We start from the raw sequence: 19,877 nt of genomic DNA, 5'->3' as shown, positions 1-19,877 counted from the left end.
CGTGCCGCGTGGACCCGCATGGACACCTGCTGGGCAGTGCTCGATCCCGTTCCCCCAGTTCTTCAGTCAGGGGGTCTCCTAGAGCCAAGAGTTCAGGGAGAAAATGCGAGTTATGCAGGATGTTAAATTTAGGGACTATGCCAGGCATGTTATTTAAGACGGCATTCCTTCCAGATAGGACACTCCAAAACACTTGCTCTGTCCTTTCAGCTCTTGAGCATCCAAACTTTGTCAACAGACTGGGGTTTGACCAAGCTCGCAGCTGAACAGAGTGTTCCCTGTGTGCTTCCTTAGGTGATAAATAGCAAGATTAACAGGTATTTGGGGAATGCTGTACAAGAGAGAGAGAATTTACCTGATTATAAACATGCAAGCCAATGGATTGTTTTTCTAGGTCTCTAGTTTTGAGATTCATTGCATTTTACTTCTCCTAAAACCATAAACAGTCCCGAGCATTGTTTATCTTAAAGCTGTTCTACTGTATTAGGAAAGTGTAAGTGTGTGTGTGTGTGTGTGTGTGTGTGTGTGTGTGTGTCTGCGCGCGCGCATGCGCGCACACCGTGCGCACAAGCACCTGTTTGGCTCCTCTAACAGACCCTAGTTAGGAAGGCAAATCTGTGCTTTCCTTTATCTCATCTCATTGGAATTCTAGTGCTTGTGATTTTATTCCCCAACCTGATTTACCACTCAGATTTGGCCTGTAAAAGATGCTTGGCTAGAATCTACATTTTCTAAGACTATTGGTTTAGATTTATTCCAGCAAGAGAGACATCAACACATTTAGTAGGAAGCATTTTATTCTGAAAAATTGGGTCAGCAGTTGCAAACTGATGAACTTTAGCTTACTTTTATCATGACCTGCATTAGAGAATCTGCTTAAAACACACTTTACGGGGGCGCCTGGGTGGCTCAGTGGATTAAGCCGCTGCCTTCGGCTCAGGTCATGATCTCAGGGTCCTGGGATCAAGCCCCGCATCGGGCTCTCTGCTCTGCAGGGAGCCTGCTTCCTCCTCTCTTTCTGCCTGCCTCTCTGCCTACTTGTGACCTCTCTCTCTGTCAAATAAATAAATAAAATCTTTAAAAAAAAAACCACCACACTTTACGAATTGCTCAGGCATAGGTCTTGCCCATCATTTTTCTCACTCTTCCCAGGAGCCAAGCAAAAGGCCAGGGTGGAGACTCTTAACCGTGGATGGGCCTCAGATGTTCCATGATCCCCCAGAAAATATACAGAATGCCAAAAGTCCATACGTTTTTATAGAATGTGAATTTTTTCCCCTATCTGTAATTGAATTCTCAGAGTTGTCCAAGACCCATCAGGGTTTAACTGCTGGTCTAGAATGAAGGAATCTAAAAGACATTTATGCCCAATTAAAAATGTGTCAGGTCTGAGTTGCCTAAATTTGGGGGTCTTTTACATAATCCTGTAAGAAAGTCTTCACAGCATGGTTTGCTAGGCCTTTTAACCCCTTCCTCCATGAAGCAGCTGAGCCACCCTGAAGGGTTGGCCAGCTGTCATGCCCATGAAAATTATAAAACCGGGATAGTTTGTGGCTCTCGGTGATTAGGAGAGGAAGAAATTAAAAATAATTCAAAATTCTTTAATACTATATTTCAGTGTAAGATTCTTTGAGTGTCAAATATTTTTAAACCAACTCCCTATCTGTAAGTGTTTTTATCAAAGTAAAACCCTGACCTTGTTACGAATCAAACAGTACCTAGAGGCTTATAATTAGGGTGCTTATTGTCCTAGTTTGCCCAAGAGAGTCCCAGTTGACGTCTGTCGCCGCGGCATAGTCATTAAGAATACCTCCTTTGACTCTCAGAAGTGCTGTGGTTTGAGCGGTAAATTACATGCTTACCTGCTTATTATGAAACAGAGTTCCCTAGTCCACCTCTCCCCATTCCCTCTTCTCTGTATTCTCCGACTTTTTTCTTTTGACCATTTATTTTGGTAGCTAAATTCCATATTTCTAAATGGTATATTATTCCCGCACTTATCAATTCTTGACACCTACCTTGCTTCCTGTCATTAGAGATATGGATTTACCTTACAGCCTGCCTCCCATTCCACCCTACCACCTTCCTGAAACAAACACAGCCTCCTTCCCTCACCCTCATTCTCTGCTATTCCCAGATCCTCAACCTGCTGCATTCTATTTCTTCTGAGGATAAACATTTGCCTTGTTCCTGGGCAGTGGATGCCTAACATTCTATGTACGGGAATGAGGCTGAGGAGACAGATACCTTCTAGAAAATAGAGATTTTGATTCAGGGCCTTTGTTTCCTATCCCACATCTCACCTCTCCTCTGTAGCACCTGCCATTTCCAGGTTCCATATCTCTTTGGGGCCCTGCAGGGCAAAACGACTTCTTCCCCCATACCAAAGTAGCCACCACGCCTCCTGCCTCCTGCCCTCTTTGGATGTTATTAACATTTCTTGTGTGCTACAGTTTCTGTCTTTGAGGGTTTTTATCTTTTCATTCCATTTCTGTAATTTTAGAGGGCTGTCCAAAGGAGAGATGATTGACCACCATTAGCCAAAATTTTTTTTCTGTTAAATTAAAAAGTTAAGGTTTTGGGTTTTTTAGTTTAGTTTTGTTTTGTTTTGTTTTTTTAGAATTTTATTAAGTAATCTCTACACCCAGCATGGACCTCAAAGTCAGAACCCCGAGATCAAGAGTTCCATGCTCTAATGACTCAGCCCACCAGGTGCCCCAAGTTAGGCTTTTTTTTTTTTTTTTTTTTTTTTTAACCAGAAGGAAGAACACCAAGATGTTTTCATTTTTGTTGAATGAAAACATTTTGGGTTTCATGTCCCAAAAACTTTCCTCTCTCCATTCAAGAAGATTGTTAGTGTAGAGAAATGCTGAGAAATGGTCATCGGGAGGACAGTGCTCTGCCCTAGAGGTCTGGGCCAAGGTACCTGGGAAGCAGGGGCAGAAGCTGCTAAGAATTCCCTGGTCTTTCAGCATCTTGTGCAGTATTTATAGATGGGATTATGTGGGAAATGTCCCTTTAAATGTGGACAGTATTAGCCTTCAAATTGGGCTTAATCCTTTGGTGCCAGGATAAGTGGATTGGGGTGGCAGATGAGTTAAAAGGCCTTCTGAAAAAATCTCCATGTATGGTCCCAAGTGTTGAGGCTTTTTATATACAGGCTGTGCTCAAGAGTCTCCACCTGTCAGCTAACTCCACACAAAATGCGTATTGCTGACTAAGCCAGGCAGAGAAATTCAAGCTTGGATCTCAGCTTTCAGCTCTCCTTGGTCCTGTCTTGCTGCATCCCCTACCTCCATCCCCTACTCTGAGCAAACGGCCTGAAGTTGCTGGACCTATTAATTCTCAGAAACCTTCTCAGTCCCTAGAGCTCATTAGTTGCCCTCCTCTACTTACTTGCCGTTTTGTGTCTCCTGCAATAAAGCATCGATCTTAACTGTTTTCTGGCACGTAGCTTGCATATCTTTTACCCTGCTAGATAATGTGATCCTGGATGGCCCTGACTGGGGTGGGTGGATTGATCTCTGGAACTATCTTAGGTGCTTAGATAGGCACTTAGTATTTAATTGTGTTGTATTATAAGTGTGTTTTCTCGATATTTGGAATTTTTGTTTCTTTAATTCTTTTAAAGGTGATCCTGGACCTTGAGGAAGAAAGGCAGAGGCATGCGCAAGACACAGCTGAAGGAGATGACGTCACCTACATGCTGGAGAAAGAGAGAGAGCGGCTGACTCAGCAGGTAGTGACGGTGCTCACAGCACCACGCAGCAGAAGCAGCATTTCTCAAAGATTGTTCTGCAGGGTGTAAATTAGCGTTACTCAGAAACAAAGGGCTTTGTGGTCAAATAAATCTGGGAATTACCGGATTAAACAAAGTTAAATAGGTTTCTAATTTCTTAGACCTTTTAGTACAGAAAAGTGTATTGTGAGTCTTCAGAACAAGATGGTATTGAGTTGAGCAAATCTATTTTCATAGCCTTTTTTTTTACGTAACTCACTCACTGTGGGACTGTCATCACGTAGAACATACTTTGGGAACACTAGCTTCGAACTCACTTAGGAACCCAGAATCAAATACATTTTACATTGCAACCCAACTTACAGACATACCCAAACACATGCCTGAAACAAAAATCCCGTGAAATTACACATAACCCTTACTGCCATTCATTCTCTTTAAAACTTTGATCGTTGACTCATGAGACTGGTTTCCTCAACCATTGAGTCTCGTTAATGAGTTTGAAAAACATTGACTAATAGGGTTCCATCAACGCTCTCTCTCTTGCTCAGAGTTTCTGTGCCTTATTTAAGGGTGGAAATAATAATTAAAATAGACTGCATTTGTGTAAAAGTACAGTTTATTTATTTATTATTTAAATAAATTGACCTATAATTATTATTAGTTTCAGAGGTAGAGGTCTGTGATTCATCAGTCTTACAACACCCAGTGCTCCTCACATCACATGCCCCCCCCCCCCCGACCCCCTCCAGCAACCCTCAGTTTGTTTCATTTGGTTAAGAGTCTCTTATGGTTTGTCTCCCTCTCTGGTTTCACCTTGTTTTACTTTTTACCTCAAAAGTACAGCTTAAATGCAACTATTTGTTTTTAAGACCAGAAAGAATGATGACCAACACTTGACAAATTTTATTTTCATCACTTGGGCTGATGAAAGCCTTCCATTGTATACCTGAAACTCATGGAACGCTGCATCAACTCTGCTGGAGTTAAATAAGATGCATGGTTTTGTTTTCCTCAGTATTCATCACAAAACCCTATGTGTGTGGCTTTGTGTTATCAGTCCTGACCGGTTCTGATCTTCTGACCCCACCCCCCCACCCCGGCCCCCACAGACCTAAAACACAAACCATGGTCCGGATTCCCGCCGCTAACAACAGAAGAACTAGAAGCGCATCCTAAATCACCAGAGCAAGAGTAGACCCTAGTGTGTACCCTCAGGTGGCAGGCGCTCTGGTGCCTCAGAAGCACTTGAGCTGAGCACATGGCCACGAGGCCTCCGTGCGTCCGACGAGAACCAGCCGGGACACCCCACCACCATAATAGTTTTGCGACCGATCTCTTTGTTGTCTTGTCCTAATCAAGCTGTCCGGTGGCCTTCTTTTCTAGTTGGAATTTGAGAAGTCCCAAGTGAAAAAGTTTGAGAAAGAGCAGAAGAAGCTGTCCAGTCAGCTGGAGGAGGAGCGCTCCCGCCACAAGCAGCTCTCGTCCATGCTGGTGCTCGAGTGCAAGAAAGCCACCAGCAAGGCGGCCGAGGAGGGCCAGAAGGCGGGCGAGCTGAGCCTGAAACTGGAGAAAGAGAAGAGCCGGGTGAGTAAACTGGAGGAAGAGCTGGCGGCTGAGAGGAAGCGAGGCTTGCAGACGGAGGCCCAGGTGGAGAAGCAGCTGTCCGAGTTCGACATCGAGCGAGAGCAACTGCGAGCAAAGCTGAACCGAGAAGAGAACCGCACCAGAACCCTGAAGGAAGAGATGGAGAGTTTGAAGAAGATAGTGCAGGATCTGGAGGCCTCTCACCAGCATAGCAGCCCTCCTGAGCAAGTGAAGAAGCCGGTGACCATGTCTAAAGGCATGGTGACTGAGCCGCCCATGCTGGTGTCTGTGTTCTGCCAAACCGAAAGTCCACAGGCAGAAAGAACCCAGGGGAGCAGCGCAGTCAAGGGGACAACCACTGGGCTGCCTGGTCCTGCCACTCCTACTTATGCGTATGCAAAAACCAATGGCCATTTTGAGCCCGAGATACAGACTGCTCGGGAGCCAGGGGCAGGCAGCAGCGTAGAAAACCAAGTGCCTCCACGAGAGAGATCTGTGGGGTCTCTGGGGTCGGCCCAAGAGAAAGCAGTGGAGAATGGCGGGTGTCCTGTGGGAATCGAGACTCCTGGCCCAGCACCTGGTCACCTCCCGTCCAGTGGGGGCTCGCTGTCTCCCAGCAGCACGGCCTCCTCCTCCCTCACGTCCTCTCCTTGCTCCTCCCCAGTGCTAACTAAGCGCCTGCTGGGGTCGTCAGCCAGCAGCCCCGGCTACCAGTCATCCTACCAAGTAGGGATCAACCAGCGGTTCCATGCAGCCCGGCACAAATTTCAGTCTCAAGCAGATCAGGACCAACAGGCCAGTGGTGTGCAGAGCCCCCCATCCAGGGACCTGTCTCCCACCCTCATAGATAACTCCGCAGCCAAGCAGCTGGCCCGCAACACCGTCACTCAGGTGCTCTCCAGATTCACTAGCCAGCAAGGGCCGATCAAGCCTGTCTCCCCCAACAGCTCTCCCTTCGGCACAGACTATCGGAATCTGGCCAACACGGCCAGCCCAAGAGGCGATGCCAGCCATTCCCCGACTCCAGGGAAAGTGTCCAGTCCGCTGAGCCCTCTGTCTCCAGGGATCAAGTCCCCCACCATCCCCAGAGCTGAGAGGGGAAACCCTCCACCCATCCCGCCCAAAAAACCTGGTCTCACCCCTTCTCCATCCACTACCACTCCACTGACCAAAACTCATTCCCAGGCCTCCTCTTTGGCCACCACGGAAGACCTAGCCGCCAGCTGCCCTTCCCCGGCTGTCGTAGCTAATGGCAAGGACGTGGAGCTACTCCTGCCTACCAGCAGCTAGTCCCTCTCGGGAGTCTCCATGGCTGACATTCCACCGGATTTCATCCAAGAGCTCAGAGTCCAACCGTTGAGTGAGATCATGTTATTTATTTTGATAGTAGCTTGAACCATCTGTAGAGTCCATTTAGTGTTTTTCGCCTTTTTGTATTTTTTTAAGTAGAAACTGAGTCTTTCAGATTTTTATGCCTCCCACCTTTGTACTAAAGCTAGAAGGGCACCTCAAAGACGTCTCAAGCTGAGCAGTCACCGCCTCGTTGTGATGGAGAAGGCCGACTGAGGACCGGCTGGTGATTTGCTGTCTATTTGGGGACTGGGATCACTCAACACTCACGGTGAATTATGCAGAAGTGGTTCGCGCAGATTTTTATTCCAGATGAACATGTTTCAAAAGTGCCTGAAATAAGACTGCCACATGAATGTGATTCTGCAGCGAAAACACAGAGTGGATCATCTAATTACAGAAAATGAGATCCTCCATGAATCCTGAATGTTAAAAACTAACACTGCTTTTAATCCTCTCTTACTGTTTTTAATATAAGCTTTGTGTTCAGAAACCAGGCTGCGTCAGTAGAACAGGAATTGGAAAGGTGGATGTGACCTCACCACCAAGCCGAGCTTTCTAGAGCCCTTGAGAATCCCTCCTGAGCAGGAAGCAGCCGGGGTGCTGATTTTTCTCGTCCTTCTGAAAACTTAAGTCACATGCAGTGTCCTGCAGCAGTTCTTGAAAAGAATGAAATCACCTCTCCATTCAAAAAATGTCTTCAGGCATCTACTGTTGTGTAAGGAACTTCTGATTCCAATTACTATTACTTGAATAGGAAATGGTTACTTGTTCTGTATAAAAAAAAAAGGTTTGCAACAGAATGAGATCTTTATTATGTAATCAAAGAGCAATAACTTAAAATGCATTGTCTTTGTAATATTATGTCAGAATTATACAGGTTTGACCAAATTGTTACACTTACTCTCGGAGCTGCCAGCACTTGGTGTCTGTATCTGTGGAACCAAATTAACTTTTCCCTAAATGGAAGTATACATAGATCTGTATAGATACACAGCCTTTTACGTGTCTGACATACACACACCTAAACACATAAATATTAGTGTGATTATATCTTTGGAGTTTGCAATATAGCATAAAGGGCGAGTAGAAATGCACATTAAGATTACCTAACAGAGCAACTCGATGTGCCTGGGACCCAATCGGTCAAAGGAGGAATCTTGTCCACAGGGATGGGGTGGGGCGGGGCGGGAGGGAGTTCCAGATGAAGTCAGGTCTTCAGCACCCTAAAACACCAGAGCCAAACTGACCCATAGCACAGAACTCAACTGGCCATGTGAAAAGAGTGAAACAGGTCACTCGATCAAGTGCTGTAAGTCAGCTGGGGCAGGGGAAGCTGTAGCTAACGGAACTGCCGGAGCCCCCTCTGAAAGGCAAGAGCCAGCTGCTTGTTGCCATGCAATAGTGCTAGACCAGGGTTACCAGCTCCTCAAATTTTTGTGAAATCCAAGTTTTCAGAGAAACAGTCTCACTTTTAAATATCAAAACAGACTCAAACACAATTTGAAACTGCTGGTTAAACACTTCTGCAGCTGGGTTCAGCTCACAGGCCGCCAAGTTGCAACCTCTTTCATTCTAGAAACTTCTGTCATTGCCGTCATTGTGAGTTTGTGAGGACAGACACCTCCCCTCTTTCCAGCATGTAGTCTAGTACAGCTGACAGTGGCCATAGAATATAAGGATGATCATCGCCTTACAAACAGGACTATAGCCCAGTTCAGACAAGGTGGTTATAGGACTTTGTGGCGACAGTGATGAAGAGGCCTTGGTGTCCTCGCATACTTACTCCCTAGCCAACATCTACCCAGCAGCCCTGCCCTCCTGTTGTAATTTAAGTCTATTTCCTCTTAATCCAATATGAATTGATGGGGGACCGGCCGGTGATGGAAATCAATGTATAAATCACAGTTGGTGTCTCCAGGGCTTACAGTTTGATTAAGGCCAATACATCAAAAATTAAAATGCTCCTTGTGCCCCAGGGTGACTACCAAGTGATGAACGGGGTATCTTTTAAGCTGCCCAAAGCAATCATGCGTTAAACTTCATTCCCACGCACAGCCAAATAAAGTGATAAAATAGTTGAACTTCCTGAACAGGAGAGGGTCTGCAGTCCCAGAGTGTTAATACCTCTCTTGCTTTAAATGGTAATCTTAAAAGTTGCATCGTGCTCTTCCTTTGTTTCGGCATAGATATATATATAGAGAGAGAGATACTATAAGGAAGTTTATTTCTTAGGAAGTGCACTGAATAATGTATTTCTTTTACAGTGTAATATGGGGGTGGGGAAATGCAAAAGAAATGTGTATTTTTGCTAGTTGCCTATCTTCTAAGATGAATAAGCACAATACTGCAATGGATCCAGTAATCCAGCTAGGTCTTAGAGATTAGTATTTAAGTTTGCTGTAGATTGTGTGTGTGTGCTAAGTAAAAGTTCCATGACTCACCATTTTGGTACTAACCCACATTGTGGAGGCTAGATGACTAGTCAGCAGATGCTAATGGATGTGCCGCGCATACCACAAGCATTAACTCGTTGTTCTCGTTTGTAAAGCCAAGTGTACCATGCAGAAGTCTTCATCCATTTTTATAGCAGACTACATTAAAACAAGTTAAATCAGTCTGTCTGGGGAAATCTAGTCTTGTTTGTACAAAGTGAAGGATGTTGCACAACTGGGCCTGTTTTGTCGGGGAAGGAGCAGGTGGTGTGGAGGGAACGCGTGCCTGGGGCTTTCGAAAACCAAGCGAAGTCCGTGACCCGTTCAGGTTAGACTCCAAAAGGAGCCAGGCTCTTGGTTTTCTTGAGAACCTTGGAGCTGGAGGAAGGTTTTGCGATGATCCAGTCTTTAATTTTTAAGCCCTGGAGGGGTTTAAAGGGGTTCTGGACCTTTTGAGAATCTAAGACTACATCCCCGGAAAAATGGATATACTGACAGGCAGAATGTGGTTGATGGCTTCCCAAGATCCAAAGACCTTGAAGCCATCCATGAGTCATGTACTCGAGCTGAAGAATGCCTGACCTTGCCCTGCCCGCGCGTTTTACAAGTGACGAATGTTTCCCTCATCTCCTAGTCCAGTGCTGTGGTGCTACCCTGCTGTAGGCAGACGGAAGCACCTGAAAAATCCTTTGATGTGCAAAAGACCTGGAGCCGGTGTGGATGTTTACAGATGTTAAGTTTCCACCATTGAAGGCAATTAATGATCATTTCAACAAACACTGGGTTTATCTGTTTTCCTGTAAGAGCCTCACTGTCAGCCATGCCGCCTTGTCTTCCCAGTGAGGGTCCCTCGTGCCTGGTGTGGAGTTTCTGCGCCCAGAGTGTCCCTCCCTCCCACGGGTAGTCCTGCAGGTCTCTGTGGCTCCAGACCATGTCACCGCCCTTCCTACCCTCTTGGACGTCACCTCTTCTGGAGAATGTTCTACCAGTCTTTGGGTCATCTTCTGGGTTATTTCTACTGCTGGGGGGGTGATCTAGGTACGTCTGTGGGCCAAAGAGCCTAGGATCCTCTGCTCTGCCATCTTCCCGGAAGGGGCAATGCTGCCTTGCCAATTAATTTATAAAGTGCTTTTCTGATGCTTGGTCCTCCCAACAGAACTTCAAATGTCTTGAAATGGTGGCTTCAAAATGGTATCTGTTCTCATGATCATGAGTCCGAAGTGGGTAATGAGCACAGTTCCACAGGAGTCATTTTAATTTCATTGCTGTAAAACCAGATGAGGAAACTTGAGAGCGAGAGCACCCAGCTGCTTGGGTACCAATGGCCAGTTCATTGGTAAAAGCAGAGGAGGAGAAAGGAGACCGCAGTGGTTCTCAAACTTTCCTGTAACCTGGGAACCCTTCCAAAATAAGGCCTCCTGAGGACTGGGCCTAGGGCCGGCTGATGCAGGTGGGCAGAGGCTCACATTTTGAGAAACAACGCATCACAGCCCTTACCTTGTTCTTTCGCAAGAACTTGGTCTTCGCCTCTGACCTGCGGAGATGTCTCAGACTCTTGAAGCCGGTTTGCCGGAACGTCGATGTTAGACAACTGAATGGGAAAAGCACTACGGTAACACACACAGCTCTTGGTGGGCAGGAAAAAGTTCCTAGAAAGGAGCAAATGTCTTTTCTCCTCTTTCCAAAGCATTCTTTCCCTGGGGTTCTGCAGTATCTCCCTGTGTTTGCATTGTGTCTCAGCTGGTTTGTCCCAGTCTTCGGCTGTGGTCAGAGACAGCTGCACCAGAAATCCCCAAAACGCAGTGCTGTTTCAGGGAGACTGACAGACACCCATGTGAGGTGCTCTCTGTGAGGGCTTGGGCTGGTGGAAGGAGCTCCCAGGGCACAGCACTCTGCTAAACATTCCCCAACAACTTGTAGGGAAGACCCAGGAAAAGGCAAATAGAGAAAGGACTGTCTTGCAAAAATACTGCATTCCCCTTAAGTGTTCCCTCCGACCCTCAAAATCTCCTTAAGTAAACGAAAAAAATGAACATCAAGCTTTGAAAAGAGGCAGACAAGGCCTTCTGGGACACCTGTGAGTGCCTTACTGGCTTCCTGCCTTGGAGGGGTATAAAAACAGCTTCTTGTCTTCTCATAGTGTGACTGTGCTGCCATTAGATTGGCAAGCATAAGGTGTCGTGTGGCTCTCCTTAGCGACTGGGAAGTGGAAATGGGAAATTCCTGGGAAGTGTTGTAACAAGACTGGCCTTATCCCTAGGGAGTCAGTCACCTACTTAATTTGACAGGAGTCCAACGGACTAACTCCACATAGTAGATACTCGGGTCCCTTCAGAAATGAAGGATTTAGGGGTATGTCAGGGGCTCAGTCAATTAGGCATCTGCCTTTGGCTTAGATCATGATCTCAGGGCCCTGAGATCAAGAGCCACGTTGGCAGGGGAGGGGGTGTTCCCTGCTCAGTCGGGAGTCTGCTTCTCCCTCCCTCTCTGCCCCTCCCTCCACTCATGCTCTCTCTCTCTCTCTCTCAAACAAATAAAATCTTAAGAAAACAAAAAGGTTTTTATTTTGCTAGCTGCTGGAAGTGCTGACAGTAACAGCCCAAGGCTACCCACCACTTCTAGGAATTGCCTGAACTGAAAGAAATTAACTTGACCAAGGTCACCTCTCCTTCAAGGGGCAGTTCATGTCCAAAGACTGATTGACCTGGCCCTGGGCTTCCTGGGTGGCTCAGTTGGGTAGGCATCTGCTTTCAGCTCAGGTCATGATGTCAGGGTCCTGGGATCAAGCCCCACATCCTGCTGTCAGCTCAGTGGGGAGCCTGCTTCTCCCTTTCCCTCTGCTCCTCACCCTCCACATCTCCATCTCTGCTCTTGCTCATGCTCGCTCGCTCGCTCTCTCAAATTTTTTAAAAACCTGGCCTCCTGTCCCAAATCAAGAGAACTCTGAAGGGCCATGCCCAGCTTCAAAACCCCTGTAGGGTTGGCTGAGCCATCTGTTGGGATGGCTTCCTCCGTTTTTTCCTCCCCTCTGTCCCTTCCTGTGGACACCAAGGGTCCCTTGGTAAGCCTTTTGATTCCCAGTCTCCATCTCACACTCTCCTCTGTTCCTTTGGGTCATGATTAAGTCCTCTCAAGGAGGGCAGGCACATTTTCTGAGTATTTATTTGGTACCAGGGTATCTTCCATGTTATTTCTTTCATTCAATCAACACAATACTAAACGAAGCAGTGAATCTTTCTTGCCCCACAAGGTAATGAAGGCCACCTGAAGCCCGGTAAGTTGCCTGCGGTCCTGCAGCAGAGCAGGGCTGAGAGCCGGTGGCACAGCTGGGATTCAAACCTTCACCCATTTGGACTCCAAATCCACTCTCCTTCCACAGGTCACACGGCAGAACAGCAATGATACATTTGAGAAATTAAGAGCATTAGCTATTGTCCGTCAAACACCTAAGTAGAATCCACTAGTTAGCTATCTTGCTTCTGAGACTCCCAGCCGGAACAGGATACCGAAGGCATGAGGGTTTTGGTGAAGAAAAAGGAGAAAGATGATTTGCCTACACACACGGAGTCCTCAATTGCTGCAGCTAGCAGAAAGCTCAGATACCCTGGATTCTGACCTATTCTGACCCTGGCTCTGACCTATTACTGATCAGGAGAATGAGGCCCAGCAAGATCAGGTGACTTGCCCAAGTTGACGTGTCTTGTTAATGGCAGCGCCCAGACCGCCTTCTCAGCCTGCACCGACTGCTCCTCCCTGAGCTGACCTGGACCCAAGAATTCCTAGCCCGGCCCCAGGGGCTCCTTCTGGCGCTCCTTCCTCCTCTCACCTGCTTCTCTACAATGTCTGGGCTTTGATCTTGTTCACCTGGGCTGCCCCATACCCCCAGCTTTGTCCTCTGTCCATTGTCCTCCGGCTGCCTGCCACACTTGTTGCCACAAAAATCCTGTCCTCGTGTCCCTGGACCGGTTTGACAGCTGAGGTGAGGCGATGAGTGGGGAAGCTGGGAGACCTTCTGTTCCCAGGTGGTGCCTCCCTCTGTCTAGCATCAGCTCTAGGAAACTCTTTACGCATTGGGCATGCCTTCCCTGCTCCTCAGGTGTGGACAAGAGGCCGTGGAAGCCGCGAGCATATCTCTCCCCTGTACTTGTGAGTGTGATCTGCCCAAAGAGGGGGACAGCTGAATGCTGAGAGAGAGGGAGACCCTCTTCGTCCGGTCCTCCTTCCTCAACTCCAGACACAAAGCTCTCCCAGGAAGGGCCTCTGGCGTTCCCAAAAGACTCGCCCATCTCGCTTCTGTGCAGTACCCACTCTCCCGCTCCCCCGGGGCACCTAACCCCAAGCAAAGCCTTCCAGGACCCGTGGGGCCTCAAAGCAGACACAGTGTCCTCAGGGTAGCTGGGTGGTTTAGAGCAGTGACCACAGCATACTGGCCCCTTCTTCAGCCCTAGCGTGTTTTCCTTCCCCTGCATCTTGGTGAGTCAGCACCATGGGGACACACACAAGGCTCCTATTCAGGGCTCATTTTCCTTCTGCTCTCACTCAGATCTTGGCATCTCCCTCTCTTTCTCTCTATATGGGCCTTATTCTCACCATGGGAAAGCTCTGCTCCCTGCCCTGTACCACTGCGCAGTGCCCGGGCTGCTCCCCCTGCTGCACACGCCCACATTCCTTGTCCTCACCTTCTGCGAGTTCAGCAGTCTCAGCTGGATACAAACGTAAAGGCGGTAAAGGCCCTAGAGCAAAACAAATGTCAAACTGTTAAATCCTCCATCGCATATTTTCTATGGGTGTTTGTTGCTGCTGGCTCTGTGCAGGCCCTGAGCTATGTTACCTACACACACACACACACATTGCCTGTCGGCCATCTAGTCACCATGTGTTTAGGTTTGACACGATCACGCCTCATGCTAAGGGCCGGAATTTACACTCTGTCGGGAGAACAAGTCTCGCACATATGATGGCCGGCGCTGGGAAGGACCCAGCAGGTGCCCCCAAGTGGGTAAGAAGTTCAGCAGAGCAGGGAAATTGGTGGGGCTAGAGGCACCGTACGTCACCATGCAGAAGGGAGAAGGATGCGGGTTTGTGATGATAGCGGGGTGTGCACACTGTACGCAGCACGTTGCACACGGCGATGCAAAAGCTAGTTCAGACAAGGGCATTGTCATTGCCTGTGTGGCTTTGGGCAAGTCCCTGAACCTCTGCTAGCCTCCTGGTCCGCATCAATAAGAAGAACCGCAGCCACGCGCTGAGGACTTAGCGAGAATTCGCTGTAATGACGCGGGCAAGCGCCCGGCCCCCGGTGAGTACCCTGCGGAGGCCTCGCGGCGGGTCCGGGTCGAGTCGGCGAGTCCCTGGGGGGGCTCCCCAGCCGGGCTGCTCCGGGCCGCCGGCAGCCCCGCCCTCCGTCGGAAAACTGAGTCTCTGGCGCCCCCTGGCGTTTGAGTCGTTGTGCTGCTCCGGGCCGGGGCGGGGTCTGCTGTCAGGAAGGGACCCGCGGCAGAGCGGTGGGCGCCAGCAGGGGTGCGTCCCTCTGGGGGCCCGCGCTCAGCCACCTCCCGGCTGGGGAAGGTCTCAGCACGCGGGCCGCAGACCCTGCGTGCCGCACAGGTGGCAGCCCGAACTAATGACAGGGGAGAGAAGAACGGAAGCCGCTTCCGCAGGCTGGTTGAGAGCCTTAAAAGCCAGTCCAAGACGGCACCTCCGTAGGGCACGTGTAAGCCTTCAGCACCCCATAGCTAGTAGCATTCTGTAACTTCGCGAACACTAACCCGTAATACTATTTTAAAAGGGGGGTGCCTGGGTGGCTCAGTGGGTTAAAGCCTCTGCCTTCGGCACAGGTCATGATCCCAGGGTCCTGGGATCGAGACCCACATCGGGCTCTCTGCTCCGCGGGGAGGATGCTTCCTCCTCTCTCTCTCTCTGCCTGCCTCTCTGCCTACTTGTCTGTTAAATAAATAAGTAAAATCTTTAAAACAAAAACAAAAACAAACAGGAAGACGCGGCTGTGGCAGAACAGTGAATTCCCCAGGGAGTCAGTGGTGGTCACACAGAGGCAGTGACACATGCATGGGTCTTAAAGGAGGGGGGGGGGGATGCTCTCAAGGGAAGAAGGGGATGATGGACATCCCAAGGAAGAAGAACAATGTTTGGGATGGACTAAGTTACGCATGGGCATGGTGAGAAGCCTGGGGTGGAAGTGTGGATCTGCAGAAGAACAGAAAAGGAAAGGGCAGGGTCTGCCCAAGGAAGGAAATTGGACTCTGGTCTGCTGAGCCACAGGGAGCCTGAACTGAGGCACCAGGAGCAGAAACAGTTATACCATGAAGCTAATGAAGTTTCAGCTTCCCAATCCTGAGGAGCCCAGGGAATGTGCTCACATGGTCATATGTCTTCACAAAATTTGCACAAGGAAGATAACTGCAATCAGTTAAGACTGCTGTCTCTCTGGGCATCTGGGTGGCTAAGTTGCTTAAGTGCCCACCTTGGGCTCTGGTCATAATCCTAGGGTCCTGGGATGGAGCCCCACATCAGCCTCCTGCTCAGCTGTGAGTCTTTTTTCCTCTCCCTCTGCCCTGCCCTCTGCTTGTGCACTCTCTTGTTCTCTCTCCCTGTCTCTGTCAAATAAATAAAATCTTAAAAAAAAAAAAAAAAAGATTGCTGTCTCTCTCCATTCTGACTTCTCCTACATCATATTTTCCCCCATGTTGGGTGACCTTGGAATAGTGGCCACAGATGTTTTTGGAATTCAGTGAAAGGGGACTATTTTTGAGTGAAATATATTTATGTGGTTGGCAGTCACTTCCATGTATAGTTTTTGCTAGCTATCCCGGTGTAAGAATGGCTTCCAGGAATGCTCCCATTCCTCATCACACTACCTCACTTTGCATGATGTGAAGAAGTAGCACCGAAGTTGTATGGCTGATCTACAAAAAACCCACAGCAAATATCATTCTCAATGGGGAAATACTGAGAGGTTTTCCCCTAGGGTCAGGAACACGGCAGGGCTGTCCACTATCACCACTGCTAGTCAACATAGTACTAGAAGTCCTAGCCTCAGCAATCAGACAACAAAAGGAAATAAAAGGCATCTGAATCAGAAAAGAAGTCAAACTCTCACTCTTTGCAGATGATATGACACTTAATGTGGAAAACCCAAAAGACTCCACTCCAAATCTGCTAGAACTCAATACAGGAATTTAGTAAAATGTCAGGAAAGAAAATCAATGCACAGAAATCAGTTGCATTTCTATACACCAACAGCAAGACAGAAGAAAGAGAAATTAAGAAGGCAATACCATTTACAATTGCACCCAAAACCATAAGATATCTAGGAATAAACCTAACCAAAGAGGGAAAGAATCTGTACTCAGAAAACTATAAAGTACTCATGAAAGAAATTGAGGAAGACACGAGGGGTGGGTTTCTCAGCAGAAAAAAAAAAGACTTGCAGACTAAAAAAGAGATGATATAGTCAAAATACTAAAAGAACAAAACGGCCAACCAAGAGTACTTTCACCAGCAAAGCTGTCATTTGGAGACAAAAGAGATAAGACTTTCCTAAACAGATAAAAGCTGAGGGAATTTATTGTTACTAGATTGGCCTTACAAGAAACAATAAAGGGAGCTTTTTAAGCTGAAATGAAAGAATGCTAATTAGTAACACAAAAAACATGAAAGTACAAAACTGGTAAAACTAAATATATAGTCAAGTTCAAAATACTCTTTTGTAATGGTGCCATATAAATCAATTAACTTTAGTATAAAGGTTAAAAGACATAGTATTAAAAATAACTGTAGGGGCGCCTGGGTGGCTCAGTGGGTTGGGGCCTCTGCCTTTGGCTCAGGTCATGATTCCGGGGTCCTGGGATCCAGCCCCGCAGCGGGCTCTCTGCTCGGCAGGGAACCTGCTTCCTCCTCTCTCTCTGCCTGCTTCTCTGCCTACTTGTGATCTCTGTCTGTCAAATAAATAAAATATTTTTAAAAATTAATAACTATAACTACATTAATTTTTAAATGGATACATAAAAAGATGTAAATTGTGACACTGAAAACATAAAATGAGGGGGGGAATAAAAGAGTAGAATTTTTCTGGGGCACCTGGGTGGCTCAGTTGGTCAAGCATCCAAGATCAGGTCATGATCAGATCATGATTTGAGTTGTGAGACTGAGCCCTGTGTCGGGCTCTGCATCAGTGTGGAGTCTGCTTGGGATTCTGTCTCTGCCCCTCCCTCTGTCCTCCCCCATGTGCTCTCTCTCTCAAATAAATAAATGAATTTTCTTTAAAGGAGAATTTTTCTATGTGAACAAAGTTAAGTTATCAGTTTAAAATAGACTGTTATAATTATATGTTTTATGTAAGGCTCACAGTAATAAAGCAAAACCTATAGTAGACACATAAAAGATAAAGTGCATACCACTGTAATTATCAAATCACAAAGGAAGACATCAAGAGAGGATGAAATAAAGGCCAGAAACAATGAACAAGATAGCAATAATAAGTCCCTACCTATTAATAATTACTCTAAGTTACTCTAAATCGATTTAATAAATTGATTAATTGATTAAAATTACTTTAAATGTAAATTGTAAATGGACTAAATACTTGAATCAAAAGACAGAGTGGCTGGATGTAAAACAACAACAGCAACAACAACAAAAACCCAAGACCCAACTATGTGCTGCCTTCAAGACATTTATTTCAGCTTTAAGGACATACATTGGCAGCAAGTAAAAGGACGGAATAAGATACTCTATGCAAATGGAAACAGAGGTCAGGGATGACAATGCTTTTATCAGAAAAAATGGACTTTAAGTGAAAAGCTGTAACAAGGACAAAGAAGGTCACTATATAATGATAAAGGTATCAGTTCATCAAGAGGATATAACAATTATATATGCACCCAACATCGAAGCGTCTTAAATATTTTGTGACACAAGGGAGGTTCAATCAGCTAAGTGTCTGCCTTCAGCTCAGGTCATGATCTCAGGGTCCTGGGATTGAGTCCCATATCAGCCTCCCTGATCAGTGAGGAATCTGCTTCTCTTTCTGTCTTTGCCCCGCCCCCACTCTTGCGAGTGCTCACTCTCCCTTCTCTCTCTCTCTTTCTCTCTCTCAAATAAATTTTTTTAAAAGATTTTATTTACTTATTTGACAGAGAGAGATCACAAGTAGGCAGTGAGGCAGGCAGGGGGAGAGGGGGGAAGCAGGCTCCCTGCCAAGCAGAGAGCCCGATGCAGGGCTCGATCCCAAGACCCTGAGATCATGACCTGAGCCAAAGGCAGAGGCTTAACCCACTGAGCCACGCAGGCGTCCCTCAAATAAATTAAAAAAAAAAAAGAAAAGTGTTGGGGCGCCTGGGTGGCTCAGTGGGTTAAGCCGCTGCCCTCAGCTCAGGTCATGATCTCAGGGTCCTGGGATGGAGTCCCGCATCGGGCTCTCTGCTCAGCAGCAAGCCTGCTTCCCTCTCTCTCTCTCTCTCTGCCTGCCTCTCTGTCTGCTTGTGATCTCTCTCTGTCAAGTAAATAAATAAAATCTTAAAAAAAAAAGTGTCTAAATATATTAAGCAAATATCAACAGATCTGAAAGCAGAAATAGACAGCAATGCAATATTGGAAGATGAATTCAGTGTCCCACTTACGAAAATGAATGGATCATCCAGACAGAAAATTGATCAGGAAATGTAGGATTTGAGGTAAAATTTAGGCCAAACAGATCTAACAGATACATACATAGCATCCCATCCAACAGCAGCAGAATGCCCATTCTTCTCAAGTGCACACAGAACACTGTCCAGGATAAATCATATGTTAGATCACAGAACAAGTCTTAACAAATTTAAGGTTGAATCTTACCAAGGATCTTTGCAGACCACAGTGGTACAGAGCAAGAAAAAAACTGGAAAATTCATAGATATGTGGAAATTAAACAACAGACTCCTGATCAATCAACAGATCAAAGAAGAAATCAAAAGGGAGATCAAAAAATATTATGAGACAAAAGAAAATTGAAATGCAACATACCAATATAGTATTCTGCAAAAGCAGTTTGAAGAGCAAAGTTTATCATAATAATTGCCTACATTAAGAAAAAAAAGAAAGATCTCAAATAAACAACCTAACTTTATACCTGAAGGAACTAGAAGAAGAAGAAAAAGAGAAAAACTAAGCTCAAGGTTAGCAGAAATAAATGAAATACACATTACAAACACAACAGAAGAGGTCAGCAAAACTAAGAGCTATTGTTTTTTTTTTTAAGATAAACAAAGTTGACCAATCTTTAGCTAGCCTAATGGAAAAAGAAAAAGACTCAAATAAATAAGATTAGAAATAAAAGAGGAGACATTACAGAGGATACCACAGAAACACAAGGGATCAGAAGAGATAATTGTGAACAATTACATACCAGGAAATTGGATAGCCTATAAACAATGGATAAATGCTTAGAAACACACATCCCACCAAGACTGAATCATGAAGAAACAGAAAATCTGAATAGATCTGTAACTAATAAGAAGGTTGAATCAGCAATCAAAAATCTCCCAACAGGGGTGCCTGGGTGGCTCAGTGGGTTAAAGCCTCTGCCCTCCCCTCAGGTCATGATCCCAGGGTCCTGGGCTCAAGCCCCATGTGGGACTCTCTGCTTAGCGGGGATCCTGCTTCCTCTCTCTCTCTCTGCCTGCCTCTCTGCCTACTTGTGATCTCCGGCTGTCAAATAAATAAATAAAATCTTTAAAAAACAAAAAAAATCTCCCAACAAAAAAAAGCCG

General features: G+C 46.5%; 2 protein-coding genes across 8 annotated transcripts in view; one reads left to right on the top strand and one right to left on the bottom strand.

The window, feature by feature from the left end:
- The window catches only part of CTTNBP2NL (CTTNBP2 N-terminal like), a 49,170-nt gene extending 39,876 nt beyond the window's left edge, over positions 1–9,294 (top strand). For both annotated transcript variants that reach the window (XM_046003961.1, XM_046003972.1), the window contains exons 5-6: positions 3,632–3,739; positions 5,126–9,294. In XM_046003961.1, coding sequence (XP_045859917.1) covers positions 3,632–3,739; positions 5,126–6,616 — 1,599 coding nt within the window. In that variant the 3' untranslated portion in view covers positions 6,617–9,294. The remainder of the gene's footprint in view (positions 1–3,631; positions 3,740–5,125) is intronic.
- The window catches only part of ST7L (suppression of tumorigenicity 7 like), a 125,062-nt gene continuing 105,236 nt past the window's right edge, over positions 52–19,877 (bottom strand). For 5 of the 6 annotated variants that reach the window (XM_046004036.1, XM_046003988.1, XM_046003998.1 and 2 more), the window contains 3 exons: positions 13,791–13,844; positions 10,609–10,702; positions 7,329–7,449 (listed from right to left, as the gene is read on the bottom strand). In XM_046004036.1, the coding sequence (XP_045859992.1) occupies positions 7,385–7,449; positions 10,609–10,702; positions 13,791–13,844 (213 nt within the window). In that variant the 3' untranslated portion in view covers positions 7,329–7,384. Of the gene's footprint in view, positions 79–7,328; positions 7,450–10,608; positions 10,703–13,790; positions 13,845–19,877 lie in introns of those variants that run through there. The other variant, XM_046004025.1, reaches the window with a different exon arrangement.

Source organism: Meles meles, chromosome 1 (genome assembly GCF_922984935.1).
Source record: "Meles meles chromosome 1, mMelMel3.1 paternal haplotype, whole genome shotgun sequence".
Lineage (NCBI taxonomy): Eukaryota > Metazoa > Chordata > Mammalia > Carnivora > Mustelidae > Meles > Meles meles.
The sequence above is the reverse complement of the archived record's forward strand: the minus strand, read 5'-3'. Positions and strand labels throughout refer to the sequence as shown.